At 43.1% G+C, this 21,247-nt stretch overlaps 1 protein-coding gene across 2 annotated transcripts in view; it reads left to right on the top strand.

Annotated features, from left to right (window-relative positions):
• SRGAP1 (SLIT-ROBO Rho GTPase activating protein 1) overlaps window positions 1-21,247 on the top strand; it is a 257,917-nt gene that overhangs the window by 196,849 nt on the left and 39,821 nt on the right. The window contains exons 9-15 of one of the 2 annotated variants that reach the window (XM_036456361.2): window positions 2,385-2,582; window positions 3,932-4,016; window positions 9,830-9,857; window positions 14,268-14,370; window positions 18,143-18,203; window positions 18,358-18,435; window positions 20,463-20,597. In XM_036456361.2, the coding sequence (XP_036312254.1) occupies window positions 2,385-2,582; window positions 3,932-4,016; window positions 9,830-9,857; window positions 14,268-14,370; window positions 18,143-18,203; window positions 18,358-18,435; window positions 20,463-20,597 (688 nt within the window). Of the gene's footprint in view, window positions 1-2,384; window positions 2,583-3,931; window positions 4,017-9,829; window positions 9,858-14,267; window positions 14,371-14,880; window positions 14,915-18,142; window positions 18,204-18,357; window positions 18,436-20,462; window positions 20,598-21,247 lie in introns of both variants that reach the window. The other variant, XM_036456362.2, reaches the window with a different exon arrangement.

Consider the following 21,247-nt stretch of genomic DNA (forward strand, 5'->3'; position numbering starts at 1 on the left):
GCTGATGGCCAGAGGGAAGACGATGCCGGGGAGGGGGGGGGGGGGGGGGGGCTACTCTCTCTTTTTTTTTTTTTTTTTTTTTTTGGTTTTTTTTTTAGGAAGGGCTATTTTTGCACGAATTTTGTGAATCAGGCCTCTAGTATTGAAATAAAAGACCATTCATTGGGGCACTATAAAAAGTTAAAAGCCAAGGCACAGTATAGTAAAAGATATTTACAACACATATAACTAATAAAAGACTCATATCTATTTACAAATAAGTAAGAAAAATACTCATAACCCACAGAAAATTGAACAAGAGATTTGAACAAAGTGTTTTCGAGAGAGGACATCCAAATTGCCTTAAATATATAATATGCTCAATCTCAGGCACCAGAAAAATGCATGTTGAAACCACAACGAGATACCACTATGCAACCAACACAGTGGTTTAAATTTTAGAAGCAGGCAATACCAACTCTTGAGGATGTGGAGAAACAGGAAGTCTCCTACCTTGCTGGTGGGAATATCAGTTAGAACAATAATTTTGGAAAACAGTCTGGCACACCTTATAAGCGATTTTACTCACATATGTATGGTCCAACAAAAACATTTTATAGCAACATTAATCGTAATGGCCCAAAACTAGAAGTAAGTCATCTGCCAACAGTAAAAGGGATGAATTATGGTGTATTCTTATAGTGAGTATTCAATGAAATACTGTACTCACAAGAAATGAATAAGTCAACTACATAAAGTTGAACAAAAGAAGCAAGATAAAAATCATAAATTCTGTAGGATTCCATTTACATGAAGCACAAAAAAGAAAAACTGATATCTGATATTAGAAATCAGGATAGTGGCTACCTTTAGAGAAGACAAAAGGTTGTGTGATGGTTGGGAGAAGCCAAAAACATTAATAATATACTCTTATTTCTTTATCTGAGTGGTGGTCATATAAGTGTTTATTTTGTGATATTCATCAAACCATACACTTACAGTCTGTGTATTTTTAAAAACATTTTTATTATTGGCCGAAGCCGGTTTGGCTCAGTGGTACAGCATTGGTCTGCGGACTGAAAGGTCCCAGGTTCGATTCCGGTCGAGGGCATGTATATTGGTTGCTGGCACATCCCTGGTAGAGGGTGTACAAGAGGAAGCTGGTCAATGTTTCTCTCTCATCAATGTTTCTAGCTCTCTCTCTCCCTTCCTTTCTGTAAAAAATCAATAAAATATATTTTTTTAAAAATTTTTATTATTGATTTCAGAGAAGGGAGAGAGAGAAACATCAATGATGAGAAGGAATCATTGATTGGCTACCTCCTGCACACTCCCTACTCTTGCAGCCCAGTCATGTGCCCTGATCAGGAACTGAACTGTGACCTCCTGGTTTATAAGTCGACTCTCAACCACAGAGCCATGCCGGCCAGGCTGTGCATTTTTCTATATGTAGTTTTACTTCAATTAAAAAATATATTTTTAATAAAGATAATTAACAAAAAACTAAAAATGGTACTCCCATTGGACCCAGTAATCCCACTTCTAGGAATATATCCCAAGAAACTAGCAACACCAATCAGAAATGATATATGCACCCCTATGTTCATAGCAGCACAATTTACAATACCTAAGATTTGGAAACAGCCCAAGTGCCCATCAGCAGATGAGTGGGTTTAAAAACTGTGGCAAGACTATACTTTCAGGGATCATTTCTATAGTTCTTAAAAACTGTGGCACCATCTATACAATGGAATACTATGCTGTTGTAAAAAATAAGGAGTTGTTATCATTTGCAACAGCATGGATGGAAGTGGAGAGCATTATGCTAAGTAAAATAAGCCAGTCAGAGAAAGATAAATATCACATGATCTCTCTTGTTTGTGGAATATAATGAACAATATAAACTGATAAACGAAAACAGAACCAGAGACAGAGAAGCACTGATCATAAAACATCAGAGGGAAGGTAGGGGAGCGTGAGGGGAAGGGGGAGAGATCAACCAAAGGACTTGTATGCATGTATATAAGCCTAACCAATGGATGCAAACACCAGGGTGCAAGAGTGTGTGTGTGGGGGGGGGGGGGGGCGCGCAGTGGAGGGATAAGGAGACGTATGTAATACCTTAATCAATAAAGAGAGAGAAAACTGTAATTGAGTGAGCACCCTATGATATGTGAGATTATAAGGACTCACGCATAAAGTGATGTCCTCAGGATAATTTTTAAGAAAACCTTTCCTTTATATTGGTGATATGAGGTATTGTTTACCTGACTCCCCTAATAGACTTTGAACCTCTTGGGGCAGGTCCTGTGTCCTCATTTCTGCCGACAGAGTGGATTCTCACTGCATATTTGTGGGATTCACGAAATTATATACAAATGTGAGAAATATGTTTCTGTTCCCAGGTCAAGAAAACAACCGAAGCCACCTTGCAGACGATACAAGATATGGTCACCATCGAAGACTACGATGTTTCTGAATGCTTCCAACACAGCCGCTCCACGGAGTCCGTGAAGTCCACCGTCTCTGAGACCTACCTGAGCAAGCCCAGCATCGCCAAGAGAAGAGCGAACCAGCAGGAGACCGAGCAGTTCTACTTCATGGTGCGTCTGTTACAGGGGCGGGGACCTTTTTTCTGCCAAGGGCCATTTGGATATTTATAACATCATTCCATGGCCATACAATATTATCAATTTAAAAATTAGCCTGCTGTCTTCGGCCAAACATTTAATTACCTCATCCCTAATGCCTGGGCAGGACCAGACCCAATCGTTTCGCAGGCCTTCTACAGTCCTTGGCCAGACCTTTCCCACCCATCTATTGCTTCCCAAGCCACCCTTGGAGCTCAGCTCTGGGATCCCCACACACTGCTTCTGGAGTTCCATCAGAACCTCCTAGGTTCTTTATTAAAATAAGGGCCTCTGCCTACCCTCAAAAGTTTCTGATTTAATCCATCTGGGATAGGGTTTAGGAGTTAGTACTTTTTCAAAGCTCCTCAGGTAATTCTGTTCTACAGATACATTTAAAGAGGACTAAACTAAAACAGAACTTTTAAACTTTGATGGAAACACATGTCACCAGGAGAACTTATTTTTTTTTAATATATATTTTATTGATTTTTTTACAAAGAGGAAGAGAGAGGGATAGAGAGTTAGAAACATCAATGAGAGAGAATCAGCAATCACCTGCCTCTTGCACACACCCCACTGGGGATGTGCCCGCAACCAACGTACATGCCTTGACGGGAATTGAACCTGGGATCCTTCAGTCTGCAGGCTGACACTCTATCCACTGAGCCAAACCGGTTTCGGCACCAGGAGAACTTATTAAAATGTAGGTTCTGGGGGCGATAGGTCAGGGGAGGAGGGACCTGAGGGTCTGCACCTCGAACAGGCTCCCAGCAGACACACTGTGTGTAGCAAGGTTCTAGGATCTACAAGATAAAAGCAGCTGGATTCTAGATAGCCTATGGGATGTCCCTTGAGATGGACTATATTTTTAATATATTTTTATTGATTTCAGAGAGGGAGAGAGAGATAGAAACATCAATGAGGAGAATCATTAATTGGCTGCCTCCTGCACACCTCACATTTGGGATCAAGCCTGCAACATAGGCATGTGCCCTTGACTGGGAATCAAACCTGGGACTCTTTAGTCTGCAGGCTGATGCTCTATCTACTGAGCAAGACTGGCGAGAGCTTGACATTTAAAAAATATATATTTTATTGATTTTTTTTTTCAGAGAGGAAAGGAGAGGAAGAGAGAGCTAGAAACATTGATCAGCTGCCTCCTGTCCCCCTACTGGGGATGTGCCCACAACCAAGATACATGCCCTTGACTAGAACCAAACCTGGGACCCTTCAGTCCGCAGACCGACACTCTATTCACTGAGCCAAACCAGTTAGGGCTTGAATATTTTTTTAAAGTTAAAAATTGCTCTTTCCTTTTCCAGAAACTCAGAGAATATTTGGAAGGCAGTAATCTCATCACCAAACTTCAAGCCAAGCATGACCTGTTGCAGAGGACCCTCGGAGAAGGTCAGTTATCTGAAGGAGATGGGAAGGTGACGTGGGTTATATATTGTGTCGTGTATGCGTCCCATGATGTGTGTGGATGGGGGATTTGTGCTTTAAGAAGCGGAGGACACCGCTTTTTAGATTTGCCTTTGTCTGTTTCTGGATTTACCAAGTTCTCCCTGGAACTGTTTTCTTTGTGAGCGTGGTGCTAACCTTGAGGAAGAACAGGGAAATGTAGGGAGGGCTGAATAGCCACCACTGAGCTCCTGGGGGAGGACCTTCAGAGCACACTGCTCCTATCAGTAGAGAAGTCGGAAGGAGGTGCATTGGCCTCCACCTGTGACCCCCCCTCATCCCCCTCCTCCCACATCTTTTCCACCCCTCCAGCCCCGCCCCATATGTTTTATTGGGCAATATTTTTGTCCCATTGAATGCCTTTTTGGACTCTAGAAACCAGTAAAACCAGTTCGGGTGACTTTTTCTTTCTGTAGCCATTGGTTTTAGTTAAGACATAACCTAGCTAAATGTATTGTTCTATTTGATAATAGCAAAAAACATAATAGTTATCACTTATAAGGCTTTCTGTGTCAGGCATTGTTCTGAGCTGCATATTTTACTGGATACTATAAACTTCAAATGAGAAAAGTGGGGAGGGGGGAATTATAGGCAAAGGGAACTATATAAATGTTGGCTGTTTTTCTATCTTCAGGAAATTTAAAAGGAAAAAAAATAAATATAAGCAAAGCTCCTGTCTTAAGTGCCTCGTAGTCTGTAACTTGAATTACCTTTTATTCACACTAGATCTTGCTAGAAATTACAAAGAGTGAAAGAGAATATGTATGGAAGTGGAAAATGAGGGGACTGGGTTGTGGGAGTAACTCAGGACAAAAACAGATTACTCCTGTTTGATGTAAACTCTTGCCTCCTACCGTTCTAGAAACTTCCTTACCCATGAAGAAGTATATCACCTTATTTCCTTGTTTTCCCCAAAGGACCTATTATCCTCGGGGAATTAGTACATGGAAAAAGGTCATCATGACCTACGGCTCCTTTATTACACGTAGGACGCCAGACTCTAAGCTACAAGGCCAATTTCACTTGGAAAAAAAATGACATTTATACTACTAAAAACTGTCTTAAAAAAATAAAATAACCAAACACAATATATGAACTTTCATTTGATTCTGAATTTAAAAGCAAAAGTTATAAATGGCATTTTCAAGACAATTTGGGAAATTTAAAGATAGACAGTTAAATGGTATTATTGAATTAATATTAATTTTCTTATACATGGTGGTATGGTTATGACGGACAAGTATCTTATTCTTTAAAAAATGCTTGCTCAGTGTCATAATGCCTGCAACTTTCCAAATGGTTCAGGAGAGAGAAAGAGAGAGAGAGCTCAATAAGGCCAATGTGACAGAAGGTTAACAATGGGAAATCTAAGTGAAAGAAACGTGAATGTTCCCCGTACTAGTCTTTCAGCTCTTCTGTAACAGAGGTTTCAACTTTAAAAAAAAAATAGACCTTTTTATCCTTTGAATTCTTCTGCCTCAGCAACTGTGTCCCAGTTTTTCCTCTTTTCCTCTTCCTAGCATCAGCCCTTTTCTCCCCTCCACCTTTTACAACTGCCTGATATTTCACTGCTGCCCCAAGGTTGGCTGCCAGACCCAACGTATAGATTTATCGTAAGTGTAGATGGATATTTAGGCACAGAGCCCTTCCCTGCAGGACTGGTACCACTTCAGAAATTGTGAGCTGGAGGGAATTAAGCATAGGGTGAATTCATTCTTGGCACCACATGCAAACATATGTGTTAACACACTTGGGATCTCATTCTGAAACTTTGATGGAACTCGTTCTTCACAGATCCCCTTCTGTTCCGGGAGAGAGAGCCCCACTGGTTAATATTATTTGACATGCCGTTATTAGCCAGGGCTGTATTTTAGCCAATGTGCTAAATCTACGCTCCAGATTCTCTGTAGCTGCTGAACAGTGTACTGTGTGAACTCTAAGCCAGGATTTCTTGCCCTTGGAATTTCTTTCAGTAGTTTCCAGGGTCGGAGTGACACAAGCTGTGTGCAGGTGTCCCAGGCCTTATCGGACTAAACTTGTTCTGCATGTGAAACTGGACGGTTCCCACCCAGTGGCAGCAGACACCCTGGTCTCCGCCCGCCGGTGGCAGACCTCTCTGCTCCCGGGCCTGCCCCGCGTGAAGGCCTGGCAGCACCCCAGTTGTCGGTCACTGCCTGGGGCTGACACTGGCAGCTTTGCCCAGAGGAAAACTGGGCACAAAGAGCCCACACCACCTTTTAGCCAGCCACTGTGAGCCTGCTGGCTTTTCAGGCGAGCCCTGTTCGTGTTAATAGGCTGACACCAGAGGACACGAGGAGAGTCTGTGGCGCCTGTCCATGGTGAGATAATTCACCGGCAAGCCCTTCTGGAGGAATCCGAGGCTCGGTTTGGCTAAGTGAAGTTAGTAGCACAAGATCAGACGGTGTGCCTGGGGACAGCCCTGACTTTTTATACAGAAATCACATCTCTCAATTATACCAGCCTCACTGCTCCAGAAACTTCGTCGTAAAAACAAATAGAGCCTGACCCAGGATTTAGCAGTTGATCGTACACGGCCGAAACTGTAACTACAGACATGTGTTTGGCCTGTCTTACCGCTCGCTTTTGGCAGGCTACCCGTGGCCGCATACGTCCTTTGATTTACAACATTTCTGAGCAGCTACATTGAGCTCTTAAAGGGGCACCATCGAAATTCAGAATTCCAAGTCTTTGAAAGCGATTGGGATAGAAAGAAGCATCGTGAGTTGTTAAGACCGAAGTCGTTGTCATCTTCTTTATCCTTCAGCAAACCCGTAACATCCTTTTGTGACATCATTTGTTTTCCAGTTGGAGAAGTTCAGCTGAGCCCAGTCAGTGAACACAGAAACCTTTTTCGTTTTTAGTAATGAGCCTTCGTGTTCACGTTGGCTTCTTAGTCTGAATTAAGGGGACGCACATATCGGTGCGATGTTTGCAAAGCACAGGAAGTCGGACTGGAAGCTGTCCTATGTTATATTATTTCCGGTTTCTGACAAAGGAATCACGTAGGTTATCTTCACACAATTCCTTGTCTTTAAGCAGGGGTACAAACATACTTTCAAAGAGAAGATGATTGTTAAGGAATTGACTTTCAGAAAAGCAGTGATTAATATTAAGGAAGAACTATCAGAAGATGGTGGTTAAGGAATTGATTTTCAGAAAAGCCCTGCAGTGATTGAAGGAAGAAAGGGGACTGGGAAGGAATGCCAGGAGTCCTGGTCAGTCATTCATTAGGGACCTCCGTTCTGTTTGAGTTGTGTGCATGTTAAATATTTTATTTCATTGGTGTTTTAAAACCTCAAATTGCCACCAAACTGCATTTTAGTTTTCCCTTATATTCTGTGAAGGAAAAAACACACTTGGGCATGGAGAATCATTTACCTCCAAATTCTCAAGTGAAAATGTGAGAATGCACAAATTAGGTGTCCATATCAAAAAGAGGATAGCCCTGAGTCTTTTTTATTTTATTTTTTCTCCAGATGGCCTATATTAGGGGGGAGGGGGAATAAGCTGTCTGTTCTTTTTAATAATTAAGTAACCTTCCAGAGGAAATGATTGACATAGAATCTTCTGACCACTGGAAGCTTTCACACTTCTCTGGGAAGCTGGTTCTTCTAAGATTGTGCGTTATTGATCTACTAATGATGATGCTGATTAAAAAATAAAACCTCATTCATCAGTTGAGACACACTCTGTACCATTCGCCAAAGAAAATGGATGTGGTGGTTGCGGTTACTCTGTGAAGGCTAGTGCTTGCAAAGCTTGCTCATGGTTCATTAATCAAAATGCATCTTTCACAGATTTTTAATTTTTTATCTCGTACCATTAACCATAGATGGATGGAGCCAAATGATTTTAAGCCATTTTATATAGGATCTTTTTCTAACTCCAGAGAACATTTGGTTGGGATATTTTAACAAGAATAGCAAAGTATTTATTAAACTTATTTCATAATTTTGTTAAATTTATCAGACCTTCGGTATCTGATATTTAGCCATATGGAGCAGATGGAAGTGTAAGGCATAATCCATGCTTTTCTTCTGTGGTCTTTCAAAGTATTTGCCAGAAGGAAGAAAAGACTTACTAATAATACTACTACCTACTCAATAACATTGTTTTGAAAGTTGTGAATTAATACAGCACCAAAATAAATGGTAGCTATCACTGCTGTTTTTATTATTGTTACTACAATAGATAGTTTGTATTATCCTTTTATATTATAGTAGAGTAGGCAACATGGCAGAATACAGGATAGCACAAGCCAGATACTTCCTCAGCCCTTTCCTCATTCTAATGACTCACCCTGGGTGATCTTGGCTAGTCCCATAGCCCCAGCACAACATAAGTGATAGTGACTCTCAAATTTGAATCACCAGCCCTGCCTGCTCCCTGAACTTGAAGTCTGTGTAGCCAGCTTCGTGCTGAAGGATATCTCATAGATGCCACGGCTCACTATCTGCCATCCCCACTTCCTGAGAGACCTTCTCCCACTTTCAAAGAGCTTTAATTATTCTAGAGTTCTCTTTTCTTTTCTCCCCCCAAAGTAGCAGAAGGCCGGAGAAGGAAGGGACTTACGTTAAATGGGAGCAGAGGGAAATCTAATTCTTTTCCATACCCTTCACCCCCCTCCAAATCATGGCTAAAACCTGATTCTGCCAACAGTGGCCTGGATCTGTATTGAGAAAGGTATTTTCTGATATTAAGTGTCGCTTCTTGTTTAGTAAACGGATATTAATGAAAAACGTTGTATTTACTTAGTTATTGAAAAGCAGATAATTGAGTGAAAGTCTTTTGCAGCCTGGGAGTGTTCGTTTACCATTCCCAATGAGCCAGCTTTTTTTGTCTGCTGTTGTTACACTGGCCCTGCCCTCAGGTCTGACTCACTGGGCTCACCTGTTTGTGCTACAACAACATGACCATCCTCTGCCAAGCTGTTTGAGGACCATATCATCGTTTTGCAAACAAAACCAGTTGAATGGTTCACTTTCCCACACCCCTTTCCTACGGCTCCGCCCTAACTGTAAAAAAGAGCAGACAGCAACCATAGACACATTCAGACGTGACATTAGCACAGTTTGTAGGAACACCACAAATATATAGAGCTGTTATTTAAAACGAGTCACAAAGTCTGAATGTATGAGAAGAACCTCACGTTTTAAATAACGGAGGACTTTTCACTTGCAAGTTGGTGGAATGTAGCATAATTTAACGTCCTTCTACTTTAATATCTGCAAATGTCATTTCTGATTAGAAAATGCAATGCCTCGCCCCGATTTCATAATATAGAAAGAATACCAATTTAATCTAAAGGAAATTGAGTTCTCCCAATCCTGTGTGACCCCTACATCTCCCCTTATGAGGTGACAATCAAGCCAGAGGGAATAACTAACATTCTGGGATATGTTTTATTTGTATTTCATCCTTGAACTTATAGTTAGGATCAAGTAGCCACTTCTCATTTAAGTAAATAAATAGCCCTGCCTCAAATTGCCAAGTAAAACATGTTTCTTCAATCTATAGATTTTTTTAAATTTTATGTATAGATCTTATGAAATATTTACTTTGAATTATTTGCCTATCACTATATGCAACCTTCATGTTTTCTGCCATAAATGGTGTAAGTTATTAAAAACTTAAAATTTTAAAATAGTGGACAGATGATACAAAACATTGCCAAATGCATCCCACAGATTCCATTTCATTTACTTCCTTTGATTTTTTTTTTTTTTTCTTTCTTGCAGGTCATAGAGCTGAGTATATGACTACAAGGTAGGAAATCATTTTATCATAACTCATGTTGTGTCTCACTCACTTTTCTCTTTAACAAGAAGCAGCCATTTAAATGCAAGAATGAACATAGTGTGTTAATGACCGTGGGAGATAGTCTGGGCTTGACAAAACCCAGTAATGTGAAGTGTTTGAGGTTCTCACAAAACAGGATCTGCTCTGGCAGACCCGAAGATTTCCCAGAGGAACCATAAAGCTCTTTAATGAGCAGACTCAGGAAAAGAGACCTCGATTGAATGGGTTTGTTCTATCTAATCAGAACACTTACAAGTTTCTAGAAAAAGTCCAAGAAGACTTTTGATAATTTAATTAACAGGCAATACTATATGCATATCTACTGTGTTAGCAAATAGGAAGTCTGATTAGTTGCATCCTGTGCCTGCTTTCCCTCATTTTGGACAAAAATCAGAGCTATATTCAGGACTCTTAGGATGTGAACTCTCTACCGCTTTTTGGTTGACGTGAAAGATTTAACTTCGAATGCCTATAACCATATTTCCTTTCCATTCTTTCTTTTCAATTCATGGGAGGATTTTTTTTAAAATATATTTTATTGAGTTTTTACAGAGAGGAAGAAAGAGGGATAGAAAGTTAGAAACATCGATGAGAGAGAAACATCGACCAGCTGCCTCTTGCACACCCCCTACCGGGAATGTGCCTGCAACCAATGTACATGCCCATGACCGGAATCGAACCTGGGACCTTTCAGTCTGTAGGCCCACACTCTATCCACTGAGCCAAACCGGTTTCGACCATGGGAGGATTTTGAAACTAGTGCTGAGAAAGAAAAGCCTTTTTGGAAGCTGATTCTGACTTGAGTTGGGGAACGTTTATGGCAGCTTTTATTTTTCTGTGACCACATTTGCACAACAGCCAAATGACACATCAAGGTGACACTTTTGAAGTGTGAGGCACTCAGGACACCGGTGTGCCTGTTGCAGTCATTGGCAAGTCAATTTCAAGGCTCTGTAACATTCCCACTGGGTCATTTATTCAAAAGGAAGAGCCCTCTGACTTTTTGGGGAACCAATTCCGAAGATACAGCTACTGACTTGTCAAAACTTGACAAAAACACTGAGGTTTTTCTTCCCTATAGCAGTGACAAAGAGGAACGGTACCTCTACAGAATAATGTGTGGCTTAGGGAATTTTTTTTTTTTTTAATCTCTCGGCACTATCAACCTCTTACCTGTTGTTTCTAAATTATAATTAATGTAAGGCACTTCAGGAATTTTTTTCAAAAAGGAAGGAATGCAAGCATAGTAATTTTCAGTGAGAACCGGACTTACTGAGTGGACTAGACACTCACATCCCCCTGACGGGCGCCTTCTCTCCTCCACGGAGGCAGCCGCAGAGGCAGCCAGGTTGTCAGGAAGGTGTGTGGTGAGCACACACCCAGAACGAGTCCGACAGGGTTGAAGGGCCCTGGCTCGGAGCAGTCTGCCCGATACGCCCCCTCGGCCCTGGGAAGTGGCTTTGATAAGCTCTCGGGCAGATTGTTTTCATTTTCAAATTGCTTTCACAGCGTTGGTATCTCCACGTTTGCCTCACTTTGGGACTGTTAAGGGAGGTGATTTTTCAGGCGTTTGGTGGAAAACTCAAAAGGCATCCCTGTATGAGCCCCAGCACGGGTCACCCTGCACCTCCCGGTCGTGCGGGAACGGTTGTCCGGTGCCCCTGGGGGCTGTGGCTCCAGCGACGCGTTTGCTTGTCCCGTGAATCAGTGGCCAAACCAAAGGAGCCTGTGTTCCGTGTCGTCTCAGCTTGGTCAGCTGCTCCAGGTGTCCTCAGAGGTGAAGCGCTGTTGGGCTTTGTAATAGCCACGCCTCCTAGTTTTTTATTCTGATGCTTTGATGTCTTGGACTCTTGCTGGCTCTGAAGGGACTGCCCCTCTGAGGGTCAGCCAGTTCCTGGCGATAGTAAAGGGCTTGCTTGCTAGCGTGTGCCGTTTGCATACAAACCAACCAATCCAGAGCCCGTGCCCACAGCTACTTCCTTCATGAAGCTTTGACATCAGAGTCACTCTTTTTCCTCCCACTCACCCGAAGGCCAGGAACCAGACAACCAGGGACCATTCCCAGGCCCCGTAGCACCACCCCCTCCCCAATTATTCAAACTAGCCCATCCTAAACCTGTTCGCCCTGCCTCGTCTGTTCCTCCCACAGGAACCACAGCAAAGGCTTCTGCCCACATTCCCCCGCCTCGCTCTGCCTCCAACCAGCCCAGGTGCCCCAGGTGGGCGGCCCCTCCTCTGAGAACTGGGAAGAGTAGAAATTGGCTTTTCAGTGGCAGTTGTCTTCCGTTCTGTTGGGCTCACCAAACCTCAATAGAAATAGAGTCTGCATTTTAAAACACTCCCAAAATACTGAGAGGCATGGATGAAATGAAGCTCGTGGGGTTAAATTCTTTGGTGGGCCGCATTGTCTTTTTAAATCTACCAGATCCTTTCCTCTGTGGATGGCACAGGAGTCAGTGTATAAAAGAGATTTCAGAAGTTTCAGGGGCGGCAGATTATGACATGCTGCCTAGTAGGGAGCATCCCTGTTTGCTTCTGGACATCTGCCCCTTTCACCTCTCAAGCACTGTGGGGCTCAGGTTACTGCTGCTGATGGCAGTGGTGATATCTTAGGAAGCCTGATGGGCTTCCACGTAAATCCCCAAGGGTTTTCTGTCCAAACTGGCCTCCCTAACCAGTGGTCAGCAAACTGCGGCTCCCGAGCCACCATGTGGCTCTTTGGCCCCTTGAGTATGGCTCTTCCACGAAATACCACATGCATGCACGCCCGTACAGTGCGATTGAAACTTCGTGGCCCGTGTGCAGAAGTCAGTTTTCGGCTCTCAAAAGAAATTTCCATCATTGTACCGTTGAAATTTGGCTCTGTTGACTAATGAGTTTGCCAACCACTGTCCTAAACCTTTATGAGCTCAAATTCTTCCTAAAGAGTTTGCCTCATGAAGGGCTTTACCTGATTTCCAGGTGTGAAGTACATCCTCATAGAAGCCTCCCACCAAAAAGTTCACATTGGAATGTCCACAGAGAGAGGTCTAGGGACGCTTCTGTATTTCACTCAGCACCGTTGTAGAAGTTGAGTCGGACAATCCTGGGCCTCTTTGCTCTAAAGCACATGTGTCAAACACAAGGCCCACGGGCCAAATCCGTCCCGCCAGGCCTTGCAATGTGGCCCGCACCGCGCTGTCATCACTGCACTCTGCTGCGTTTCCATCACAATGACAGTTTATGACTGTTCAGTAAACCATTCGGCCTGCAATTTAGGCTGGATTTTAGATTTTGGCCCCTTCTCTGATTGAGTTCGACACCCCTACTCTAAAGGAAGAGGACAGAAAAGGTTCCCTCACCCATCACAGAGCAAGATGCTACAAGGTGTCTTAAGAGGGTAGATGGTGCCCTGGGGTGCCCACGCCAGAGAGACTGGCTTATCCGCCAGAGCACAGACTGTGGGGGGAGATGGAGGGAGTCCAGAACAGAAAGAACTGGTGCATCCTAACACTCTGCACATATCTAGGTGGGAGACAGTGTGCTTTAAGGAAACAACAGTTCACACGAGTGTGTGCACCCCTTCCCAAGGAAGAGCATTGAAACCCAACTCTATCTTTTCCCTCGTGATCCATTAACGGCTACTTTTGCATGAAGTCAAATCCCATGATACCTGAGGGCTATTGAACAGATACGATGTTATGTGCCTCGAAGCATTATGTTGTAACTAAAAATGTGATATTTCATTGCTCATGTTGGGATTTATCAGAGCCTTAATTTTTATGACCTGTCATGCCTTCTGTGTGACTTATAAGCTGCACAAGACAAATCACAAATCTTGGTTTGTGACACTGGCCCAAATAGTTCTCAATTCCATTTGGGGATGCTTATCTTTTTTTTTCTTTTCCATTTATTACTATTTTAGAGAGAGAGAGGCAGGGAGAAGGGGAGAGAAGGAGGGGGGAGGAATACATTATGAGAGAGAAACGTACCTCAGTTGCCTTCCATGCGTACCCTGATCAGGGATCAAACCCGAAACCTGTGTATGTGCCTGGACTGGGAATGGAACCCTCAACCACCTCTCAGTGTATGGGAGGACACGAGACTGAGCCACTGAGGTACACCAGCCAGGGAGATGCTTACCGTGTTTAAACAAACCAGGAAGCAGATGTGGACTACGACACGCGAGAAAAGCATGGTCTGGATGAATAGCTTGTATAGTTGGTGGTACATAAGTAAAAGCAAATACATAGGAAAGGGGAAGGACTCTTTTCCCCAAGGGTGGGGGTGGAGAAGGAACACAGAATTCCTGTGTTTTATAATTTTGACGTGACCTATGGGTGTTTCGTTCGTTGTTTGATTTCTGCCATGCTCAGTAATTATATTCCCTTCCCTCAGGCCTCCAAATGTTCCCCCTAAGCCCCAGAAACACAGGAAGTCCAGACCCCGCTCACAGTATAATGCTAAGTTGTTTAATGGGGATTTGGAAACATTCGTCAAGGTACTGGCACCAGCCATCTGGGTGGCTGATCTCCATGCTTCTCACTATAATGGTCTCGGCCTCTCATACACGGAGGCAGGTCATTATGTCCAAGTCTGTCCTGGGGCTCTTTGCTTTCCCAGAAAAATCAATATAATATTTCCTGAAGTCAGAGAGAAAAGAATATTTGGTTTGAGTGCCTTCAGAAGAAGAAATAAATGTGGGTGTTATTGTGCTGGCAAAAAGAGAAAGCCTCTTTTAAAAAAAAAAGAAAGAAATTTTTTTTTGTACAAAAAGAAAAAGAGCTACCTGATAAAATGTTTTGTTTTTTACTCGTGCAAATAAGGTGGCACAAAATATCAAAGTCCCTTGTCAGGGTAGCTCTGCAGCTCAGCAAGAGTTCTGATTTCCCGTGACTTGAGGAATTCATTATATTGGATGAATTGTAAGACCCTGTGGTCTGTATCTTGTATCTCTGCCGTGTTTACTCTGTCTTCTTTTTTCATCCTGTATTTCTGGCAATGCTTCTAGCCGAGGACGAAGGAACTCGCACGCGAGACACCAGGTATAGTGCTAGAGGGAGGTGAGGGCGCAGCCTCTTTCGCCCGCGGTGTCCTTTTCCAATCATCGTCATGCTTGGCTTTCATCGGGCTTTTTAAGGTCTTTAAAAGAAAAACGTTTGCCGCTGGAAATTAGACAGGCTTCTAATATAAGGTGACCAGACGTCCCGCTTTTGGCGGGACAGTGCCGATTTTTACTAATTTTGGTAAAAATCGGGATGTCTGGTCACCTTATTCTAATTGGCTTTGCTTAGAAAGGCATGGTAGAAATCAGACACTGATTTAAGAAGAATAGTCTTCTCTGGTAAAACTGGATAAACTCATCGTTTTCATATTGTGTAATTTGGCAAACAGACCAAATTTGAGTCCCTGGACTTTTATGATAAGGAGTCAATATTCAATACCAAATGCACACTTCATACCGGATTATGGACCCCCGTGTGAAATAGACAAAAAATAAAATAACTTTATATAGGAAACTACATCATTGATAATCTCCCTTAATAATATGTTACACCTATCTTATCTTCTTTAAAATCAGATCTTTTATTGACTGTGAACACTAATGACTTTTAAACATTTGTGCGCACATGTGACTCATGTATGGACAGAAAGATATGTGCATGCATGGCCTTAAGCATTAGCCCTAACCATGGAATGACGTGATAGGCCACCGGACACCTAAACAGTAATCACAAATGCACTGCCATCGCCTTATACCCAGAAGAGCCCTATTGGCTCTAATTTAATATAAAATTATTTTCAGGTTTGATTATCTGGTTTCCCAGGCTTGTTATAAGTGGGGGTCAGTTAGCTGGAGAGAGGGACTGGTCCACTGGGATCACTGAGATGGGCAGCCGGACGGCCTGGCAGAGAGAGAGGATGCAGGGAAGCTCAGGAAAGCACATGGATGCTTCTGTTCCATCAGATAGCACAGCGTGAGAATGACTGCCGAAGTTGAGAGAAAAGCACAGGGTGTATTTTTTTAAAATATATTTTATTGATTTTTCATAGATAGGAAGAGAGAGGGTTAGAGAGTAAGAAACATCAATGAGAGAGAATCATCGATCAGCTGCCTCTTGCACACCCCCTACTGGGGATGTGCCTGCAACCAAGGTACATGCCCTTGACCGGAATCGAACCTGGGACCTTTCAGTCTGCAGGCCGACGCTCTATCCACTGAGCCAAACCAGTTTCGGCCAGACTGTATTTTTTAAAGATTTTTCATTAAGAACAATGAAAGGAAACCGAATGTAGGTACTCGAGAAGGAGTAAACTGGTTATCCTGGGACGTTCACTATGTACGCCCTTCGCTGTCCCAGAGGGCGCACTAAAGAATCTTTGGGAACAGCAGTAGCACAGTACACACAGCGGTCTCTGCGCTTCTGAAAAGTGCTCCATCACCGGGATCCCCGCAATACCACCACGAGGCAACAAGAGCAAAACCATTTCTCCTCTCTGTGCCCTGGGAACACAGGGACACAAAGGGATTCCTTTGAATGGGAGGTGGAACACAGCTCACTTCTTGAAAAGTATGCCACCAAAGCAGCTGGCATCCACAAAATTAAAACACACGTTATATTTCTACTCCAGAATTCATTATACCTGAATGAAGTACTGATAACAGCTAAAAGGATAGCAATTACTTGAGTAAATGTAACCACACGGAAAAAATAGGTGTTAAGTAATAAGACATTTTTGTTTGGCAGGATTTTAGTGCAAACATTTTTCTTTTAATAACCTTCTATTCTTTGTGTTTTCTTCTTGTTTTAACACTCAGTTCAGCAGAGATGCAAACTAATATTCTCCTATTATCACTTACATTTAGATATTTGTTGCTTTTTTACAATGTTACATGTGTTGTTCATATAAAGGTTTCTTCCTCTAAAACACACTTTTGTATCTTAAAGAAAAAATCCCCTCACCTACTCAGAAGGTTTTGATATAATCATGTTGTTATTCTTGTGTCAGCTAGTCCACACCAAAAAAGAGTTTGCACTCTTAAGGACCTTCTTTAAGAAATTAAAGAAGTTTACATTCCTAAAAAATAGAATGAACTCTTAGAGAAACTTAATAGAAGCTCCAGAAGCCATGGAACCAATAGCTGGTTTATACAGATTGTCTTAAAACCTGAAGTAAAACTACTCCTCAAGCGGTGCGTTGCCCATTCTAGGAATAGTAACCAGTTTCAATTGCTGAACCACATTATTCCTAATCCTTCCCCTGAGACTTAATTGGAAAGGTTAGTGGATTCCGAATTGTTCTCATCTATTAAGACAGCCAAATTCTCCTTGTGTTTCATAATACAATTCCTCATGAATTTAGTACCTAATGTCAGCTAATCATTTCGAACCTCCATGTGTCCTTTAAGATCTAAGTTCTGAAAGAGCAGAGTCCAAAGTACATGAAAAACAACTCCCCCATCACTAACCTGTGACGACGTGGAGTGCGGGGCCTGGGTCCACGTTTAACGGTGACCTTGCAGCTCCTTCCTCTCACTTGTCATCTGTTCCATGTTTTAAAACATTCCTAACACATGTGTTCAGCAGAGATGGGGGGGGGGGGGGGGGAGACATGGCCAAAAAATACTCCTTCCTAAGAAAAGAAGTCTACTGGGATATGCATTTGTGTCATTAAAAAAAAAAAAAAAAAAACTAAAAAAAAACACCTTAAATCATGGAAAAAGCATCAATTAAAAAAAAATCAGTCAGGATGAGTACGTTCTGGTGCAAACGAAATAAACACATTGCCCGTTATAAGCACCTGTACAGCAGTTGTCATGTCATGCATCTGGGAATATGGAGCCTCTCGGGATGTCCTGGAGAGGACCCTGGAAGACCGAAAGGCTGTGCTTGGTGTCTAGTTTGCACGGTTCTCTTTAAGTCCGTTAGATTACCTGCATCAACAGCCTTTTAAAAAGTGAGTGGCTCATAGATTCATTTTGGTATGTGAGCCTACGTGCGAGTAGAAGAGATGCACAGCAGTGTCGAGCTGAAGCAGGATTGCTTTAAAGGCATTTTATTTGGTTTGCTCCAGAATGGAAACATACCTTTGATTAATTTTAATGTTGGCCCTTGGGTACTATTTTCGGGGTGTGGTGGGGGGGGCGTGGAAATGATCATCTTTCAGATGATCAATGCCGTGCCCTCCTTGTAGTTGAACTATGAGCGTTATGATGATGTGTGATTTACGCCTCTCCTGTGCCGTTAACTGGTTTCTACCTCTTTACGCAGGACTCGGGGCAGATCATCCCCCTCATTGTGGAAAGTTGTATTCGGTTCATCAATCTCTATGGTAAGCCATGAACTGTGGAATTCTTACTTTTAAAAATAACCACTGGGAATAGTTCAGTAAATGTGTCTTTCCGCTGAGTATTCAATTGGTGGGAAAGAGGGGACCTGGAGGCTGTAAGGGGACCTTTCACTCTGTTTCCCCCCGTTCTCTTTAGGTCTTCAGCACCAGGGGATCTTCCGAGTGTCCGGTTCCCAGGTGGAAGTCAATGACATTAAAAATTCGTTTGAGAGAGGTAATTGCAAGTCATGGGAAAAGCCATCATTTTCTGGAGAGCGAGGTGGCATACGCCCTCTGTATACCTTCGAAACCTTTCTCTTTGCATTTATTTCCTTTTGGAAATTGAAGTAAGAATCTATGTAGGGCAGTTAAGAAATGAGAGCCATGTGATCTTGCATAAGGCTTTGTCACTGAGCATTGGAGAGCGTGTGAGGCTGTCCTGGGTGAGAACTGGCAGTGATCATCCTGGGCACGTGTGTCCAGGGGCGCAGGAGGGGCCCTGGAAGCTGGCGAGGACGGCCCTGGGCCTGGCAAGCAGGTGTTTGAGGTTCATGTCCATTTCCTTGTTGGGAACTCTTTCCTTCCATCCCCACGCTCCTAGTGGTACCTTATTGCTGTCCACAGTTAGCTGTCACTTAAGTCCTACTAAGCTGTTCATTAGCTCATTATGATTAGCAAAACCATACTCTTCTGTGTCAGGCAGACCTAGAATCCAGTCAGACTTCCCATTTACTAATGTGGGCCAAGTTACTCCACTCTTACTTTGGCCTCGGTTTCCTCATCTGCAAAAATGCCAGGGTTGGTGTTGAGGATTAGGTGTCATCCATGAGAATGCCCAGCTCTTTAGCGATGGCTCTGGGTTATTAACGCTCTCCAGTTACAGCGATCTGGACGCACCTGCCCCTTCCTTCCTCTGCACGGAAGCCAGGCGGGGAATGCAGAGGGAGGGGCATGGTGGCATGGAGACCGGGCTGCTTTCTCTCCCGGCCCCGTGTCCCCTGGCCCAGGCTTGGCAGAGAGCCCTTGAAATTCTGAAACCTTGGTTGGAGAGTAAACGTGGAGCCAGATTGCTTTCCTGTTTCAAATTCTCAGGATGTGCAGAGCGGAGAAGCCTCCGCTGTCGGCAGCTCAGGGTTCCAGGTCTCGAACGTGGACCACGTTCAGGAGAAGCTGAAACGTAGTAAAGCCGCGGGTTCCCATGCCAGCCGCACAGGCATCATTAGCTTTCCCTGGCGATTCCCCTGATGTCTGTTATTTGTTTGTGACCTTTCTGGGTGAGGCTTTGTCACACTGGATACAAAATATATATTTTGGTACATTTTTGTTCGGTGATTTCCACCGAGGAGCAGAGAAAAGGGATATGTCCCAGAAACTGCCTCAAGAGGGGGAAAAAAAAAACAAATACAAGTTAAAATGCAGTGTGCAATTATTGTGAACTTTAGAAGAGAAAAGCAGTCTTGTGAATAAAAGGCAGAATTCGATTTAAGACTGCATGATATTATGCTGAGTTTGAGGATTTTATCTCAATTTCTCAGGGAGGTGGACTAGCCAGGACACTAAGCTAGTAGTTTTGAACTCTGCTAACCATACAGAAATAATATAATTTCATATTTGTGACATATATATATATTTTTTAATTTCCACTTTCCATACACATTAGGGCACATTTTCAAATCCCACTGTCTGATTTCAAAATCTTCCACTGCTCACGGCAGCTTCCAAATATGCTGGGAGCACCACCTCGCCACTTTGATAAACACTTATTAATTTAATTACAGGTGTCCACAGTCGGGGGGGGGGGGGAGGGGGGAGGAGGAGGAGAGACCTTGTAATATTTTTTATACATTTTGCTGATCCAGTAGGACAGCCAGACAGCCCTGAATTACCTCTTTTTCCCAGTGGGTTAAGAGTATAGTATTTGAATTCATGTCAAAACTAAGATTACAGATTTTTAGCCTCAAAAAGAAAAGAGAAAAAAAAAACTTGGGTAAAATTTCAAATCCCACAATATTTTATTTTTGGATTTTGGTAGCTTGAAAGGGATTATTTGGTAGCAAAAGATTTTTTAAAAACCTTTATTTTTAGTCCACTATTTCTAACTTAATCATGGGGTGGTATCTCTAAACCGTCTCTTTTTAGTACCGTATAATCGTTCATAAAGTATAATTAAAAGATACATGTCTATATAGAAGTCTGTGTGTGTGTGTGTGTAGAAGAAAAAGAAACACTGCCTATCACTAATTTTTATTTTATTTTTTTTAGGTGAAAACCCCTTGGCCGATGACCAGAGTAACCACGATATTAACTCAGTTGCTGGCGTTCTGAAGCTCTATTTCCGTGGGCTGGAAAACCCCCTCTTTCCTAAGGAAAGATTTAATGATCTGATTTCATGTATCAGTAAGTGGACTTGATTTTTCGGGTCTTTTCCCACCAGAACTGTCTCACTACCCGGTTTCCTGGAAGAGGCAGTGGCCCCTCTCCGCATGTCCTCCCCGCCCCACCACTGCCCCGTTACCACCAGACTGCTGAGGCCATCTGTTTTCTTTCTGGATGCAGCATGAGTCACCCTCCCAGCTGTGGCCTCGCCCTTCGCTGAGTGGGCTTTGCTCCTGAACTTGCTCAGGCTCCGCAGAGCCCACGAGCTTCCCACTGAGAGCCCGGAATAAAGCGGAGAGGCAGGTTCCAACGGCTGAGGGAGAGGACAAAGTTATAAGCATGGAGCTATCACTTCTTCCTGGCGTTTGGTACTTTGTCTTCTCCACCAATCTGAGGGGTGGGGTAATTTATCCATCTTGGATGTTACTTCAGGAAATAAGGTAAACTGAGCCCCGGCCGGTGGCTCCGTGGTTAGAGCACCTGCCCGCGCACTGAAGGGCACATACTTGGGTTGCGGGGGTTCATTCCCCGGCCCCTGTCGGGCACGTCGGGAGGCAACGGATCAAAGTCTCCCTCCCCCTCCTCTCCCTCTTCCTTCTTCCCTTCCAGTCTGCCTGAAAGCTATGGAAAGATATCCTCTGGTGAGGACTAAAAAAATATATATATTTTTT

Source organism: Pipistrellus kuhlii, unplaced genomic scaffold (genome assembly GCF_014108245.1).
Source record: "Pipistrellus kuhlii isolate mPipKuh1 unplaced genomic scaffold, mPipKuh1.p scaffold_m20_p_3, whole genome shotgun sequence".
In the NCBI taxonomy this organism is placed as follows: Eukaryota; Metazoa; Chordata; class Mammalia; order Chiroptera; family Vespertilionidae; genus Pipistrellus; species Pipistrellus kuhlii.